This window comes from Poromitra crassiceps (genome assembly GCF_964638095.1).
Source record: "Poromitra crassiceps genome assembly, chromosome: 2".
In the NCBI taxonomy this organism is placed as follows: Eukaryota; Metazoa; Chordata; class Actinopteri; order Beryciformes; family Melamphaidae; genus Poromitra; species Poromitra crassiceps.
In genome coordinates, this window is record NC_139624.1 from 7,162,534 (window position 1) to 7,167,533 (window position 5,000).

The 5,000-nt window shown below is 40.4% G+C and overlaps 1 protein-coding gene across 1 annotated transcript in view; it reads right to left on the reverse strand.

Moving 5' to 3' along the window:
- Positions 1-5,000, reverse strand: part of LOC310798224 (HMG box-containing protein 1-like) — a 48,030-nt gene that overhangs the window by 13,682 nt on the left and 29,348 nt on the right. The window contains exon 8 of the mRNA XM_083660704.1: positions 1,251-1,407. Coding sequence (XP_083516830.1) covers positions 1,251-1,407 — 157 coding nt within the window. The remainder of the gene's footprint in view (positions 1-1,250; positions 1,408-5,000) is intronic.

A 5,000-nucleotide genomic window follows, 5' to 3' on the forward strand; every position in this document is an offset into this window, starting at 1 on the left:
TCTTTAACTCAAACCTGAGAATATTTGTATTGTCAGATATGATTTTGTCCAGAATTCCATCACTATCTGTATTGTCATTAGAGAGGCAACAGATCAACTATGATCTAAACCAGTGGTTCTCAACCTTTTTGAGCTGCGAGCTGGATTTGATAGTTTATATAGCTTTATAATACATTAAACCATTGGTATGGGAGATTTAATCATCATGGGAGATTTTTTTTCTTTTTTCTCTTTTGACAATTCTCTTCTCGACTCTTCTCGTCCCTGGCACCTCAATGGTGGAACGAGCTTCCACCTTCGGTCAGGACAGCTGAATCACTGCCGATCTTTCGGAAAAGACTAAAGACACACCTTTTCAGGCTCCATCTGGGCCCTTCTTGATCTAACTTTGTTCTCTCTCTTTCCTTATAAAAAAAAAAAAAAAAAAAAAAAACTAACCAACCTTGTACCACTAACCTAAACTTGTACCACTGTTCCTTCAGAAGTTGTAGTTGTCATAGACTGTGCTCCATAGTTGATTGCTCTATTGCTGACAAAAAATGTGTTATTGTAAGTCGCTTTGGATAAAAGCGTCTGCCAAATGACGTAATGTAATGTAATGACAATCATCTCGCGACCCCCCAAACTAATCTCACGACCCCTTGCGGGGTCCCGACGCCCAGGTTGAGAACCACTGATCTAAACCACATGTGTCAAACAAACTCAAATCCGGCCTGGCACCTCATTTTATGTGGCCTGTGAGAGCTGCTAGCGCACTACAATTCTAATTCTAATTAGTTCTAATGTAGGCAACTACTTATCTGTTTACACCATTACCATTATTGTCTTATAATTGTGCTTTTAGAGCTAGTTATTAATTATTAAGTCATTACTAAAGAACAATACTAATCGAATCAGAGGCAATTATGAAATATGATAACACATAGGCTAGATAGATCCCTTTATATCATGTTACATTTGTAACCGGCCCTTTGAGGGCAACCATAATGCTGATGTGGCCCGGGATGAAATTGAGTTTGATCTAAACAGTCATTCTTCTACATTCTCTAACTGTGTTAACGTCTGGTAAACGAAATAACGGTCAAATTAACAATTCATCAATTTGCTGGGGACCCCCTGGAACCCCCCTCAAGGACCCCTGGTGGTCCCAAGACCCCGCACTGGGAACCACCGCTTTATACTGTAAACACACACACACACACACACACACACACACACGCATCCAATACATCGTAATGTGGTTTGTGTACCTTTGTTTCTGACGTAGAAGGGGTGGTCTAGCTGGCACTGGGCAGTCAGGGGGGCATGTCCGAAGGCTCCGGGGTCAAAGGTCAGCTGCAGCACAGCCTGACCGGACAGCACCACCTCCACATGCTGCAGCAGCTGCAGCCCTTCTGAGCCGTACGCCTGCAGGGGGCAGACACACCAGCAGGGGGCAGACACACCAGCCCAGCGAAGGGGTTAAAAAGTAGGGGTGGGGGAAAAAATCGATTCACCTAAGTATCGCGATTTTTAATGTCACGATTTTTTGGATCGATCTTTTATTCCAGAATCGATAATCGCAAATTATTATTATTATTTTTTTTTTTTTTGGTGCTTGCAGTCAGGCCACTCACTGAACAGCAGGCTAGGCGCCGCCTACTGGTTTACTAGTGGTTTTATTACTTTATTAGTTAGTCTGAAGTAATAATTACACTTCAGGGTTAAAGTGGGTGCATCTCATTGTAAAATTGGACTTCAAACGGCCCAAATCTGGCTTCAAACGGCCCAAATTTAACGCGCGTTGGCCCATATCGGCCTGGCCTGCTTGGTATCTAATGCCCGGCCTGAATTATGATCCCAGTCCGCCCCTGTTTTTAACTATATCGCCCAGCCCTACTCATGATATATACAGTCTCTAGTGTATGATTCAACTTTTCCCATGTTCTAATCTAGTGTAAAAAAGCAAACAAACTGAAAAAAGAAAAGAAAAAAATAAACAAAAATCGCAATAAATCGTAATATCGAATCACAATAATCGTAGAATCGCAATACTTAAGAATCGCAATATAAATCGAATCGGCACCCAAGAATCGTGATAGTATCGAATCGGGAGATAAGTGAATCGCCACAGCCCTATTAAAAAGCAACACACCAACATTTTGGGAGATTGGCCTATTTGCCATCTTCCCGATAGAAAGACGAGAAGATAATGACCTTCTCTTCTATGTGCTGCAGTAGATAGAAAGACGAGAAGATAATGAGCTTCTCTTCTATGTGCTGCAGTAGATAGAAAGACGAGAAGATAATGACCTTCTCTTCTATGTGCTGCAGTAGATAGAAAGACGAGAAGATAATGACCTTCTCTTCTATGTGCTGCAGTAGATAGAAAGACAAGAAGATAATGACCTTCTCTTCTATGTGCTGCAGTAGATAGAAAGACGAGAAGATAATGAGCTTCTCTTCTATGTGCTGCAGTAGATAGAAAGACGAGAAGATAATGACCTTCTCTTCTATGTGCTGCAGTAGATAGAAAGATGAGAAGATAATGAGCTTATCTTCTATCTGCTGCAGTAGATAGAAAGATGAGAAGATAATGAGCTTCTCTTCTATGTGCTGCAGTAGGTAGAAAGACGAGAAGATAATGAGCTTCTCTTCTATGTGCTGCAGTAGATAGAAAGACGAGAAGATAATGAGCTTCTTCTGTGCTGCAGTAGATAGAAAGATGAGAAGATAATGAGCTTCTCTTCTATGTGCTGCAGTAGATAGAAAGATGAGAAGATAATGACCTTCTCTTCTATGTGCTGCAGTAGATAGAAAGACAAGAAGATAATGACCTTCTCTTCTGTGCTGCAGTAGATAGAAAGACGAGAAGATAATGAGCTTCTCTTCTATGTACTGCAGTAGATAGAAAGATGAGAAGATAATGAGCTTCTCTTCTATGTGCTGCAGTAGATAGAAAGATGAGAAGATAATGAGCTTCTCTTCTATGTGCTGCAGTAGATAGAAAGACGAGAAGATAATGAGCTTCTTCTGTGCTGCAGTAGATAGAAAGATGAGAAGATAATGAGCTTCTCTTCTATGTGCTGCAGTAGATAGAAAGATGAGAAGATAATGACCTTCTCTTCTATGTGCTGCAGTAGATAGAAAGACAAGAAGATAATGAGCTTCTCTTCTATGTGCTGCAGTAGATAGAAAGACAAGAAGATAATGAGCTTCTCTTCTATGTGCTGCAGTAGATAGAAAGACGAGAAGATAATGAGCTTCTTCTGTGCTGCAGTAGATAGAAAGATGAGAAGATAATGAGCTTCTGTTCTATGTGCTGCAGTAGATAGAAAGATGAGAAGATAATGAGCTTCTCTTCTATGTGCTGCAGTAGATAGAAAGACGAGAAGATAATGAGCTTCTTCTGTGCTGCAGTAGATAGAAAGATGAGAAGATAATGAGCTTCTCTTCTATGTGCTGCAGTAGATAGAAAGACAAGAAGATAATGACCTTCTATTCTATGTGCTGCAGTAGATAGAAAGACGAGAAGATAATGAGCTTCTCTTCTATGTGCTGCAGTAGATAGAAAGACGAGAAGATAATGACCTTCTCTTCTATGTGCTGCAGTAGATAGAAAGACGAGAAGATAATGACCTTCTCTTCTATGTGCTGCAGTAGATAGAAAGATGAGAAGATAATGACCTTCTCTTCTATGTGCTGCAGTAGATAGAAAGACGAGAAGATAATGACCTTCTCTTCTATGTGCTGCAGTAGATAGAAAGACGAGAAGATAATGACCTTCTCTTCTATGTGCTGCAGTAGATAGAAAGACGAGAAGATAATGACCTTCTCTTCTATGTGCTGCAGTAGATAGAAAGATGAGAAGATAATGACCTTCTCTTCTATGTGCTACAGTAGATAGAAAGATGAGAAGATAATGACCTTCTCTTCTATGTGCTGCAGTAGATAGAAAGACAAGAAGATAATGACCTTCTCCTCTATGTGCTGCAGTAGATAGAAAGACGAGAAGATAATGAGCTTCTCTTCTATGTGCTGCAGTAGATAGAAAGACAAGAAGATAATGAGCTTCTCTTCTATGTGTGTGCAGTAGAAAAATAGTGAGCGTTAGTTAGCTTAGCACAATGAATGGTAGTCAATGGCCACTTTCAGACATGCAGTGAACTCCTGAAGATATCCACACGTTACTCGGATGACGTGTATGTATGAACACAATTGTCCGTTGTGAGCGCGCGGCCACGCAAACGGCTCTTAACCACCCAGCCCCTAGCATACATGGGCAACATACGGCCCGCGGGCCGTATGCGGCCCGCGGGCGCCCCCTGTGTGGCCCGCGATGGAATTGCAAAAAAAAAAAAAAAAAAAAAAAAAGGGTTTTTTTTTTACAGTGCACTTGAACGCAACATGCAATATACCCGCTGAATAAGTGTCCAAATGTTCATGTCATTCTGGGAAATACTCTTCTGTTATAGCATTTCTGAAATATGGAATATCTTTCAATAATATTTATGACTAAAAGGCTAAAAGTAATCTCATGTGTAAGAAATGACTGTTCTACATTGAAGTAGAAATTTAAATAATTAACTTGTTGGTTTTGGATTTATTTCGCTTCAAGAGTGCATTTTTGTTCTTGTGTGACCCTCAACACAGGCTTTGAGAATCCCGGGCCACTTACTGATACTTATGCTTAAATTAACCCACTCATATTTTGGTTTATTTCAAGAAAAACATTTCGGCTAGTGGAAATTCTAATTGGCTGGTAACTTTAAAATCTAGCAGCCATATTGGCAGGTGGTGAAAAAAGTTAATTTCAAGCCCTGCAGGTAGAGCAGGTGGTGACATAGGAGTGAGTGAGGAAAAGGATCAAATATTGGTGGTTAAGACTGAATAATGACATCACAATTGTTAATTTAAAATGAGTTATTCCTCTAAACCTGGCTTCAAATGCCCCAAATTTTTTGTGCTGGCGCCGTTCAGCCCTCAGCAAAATCTGGTAGCGAGGACATTTTTTTGTGGCC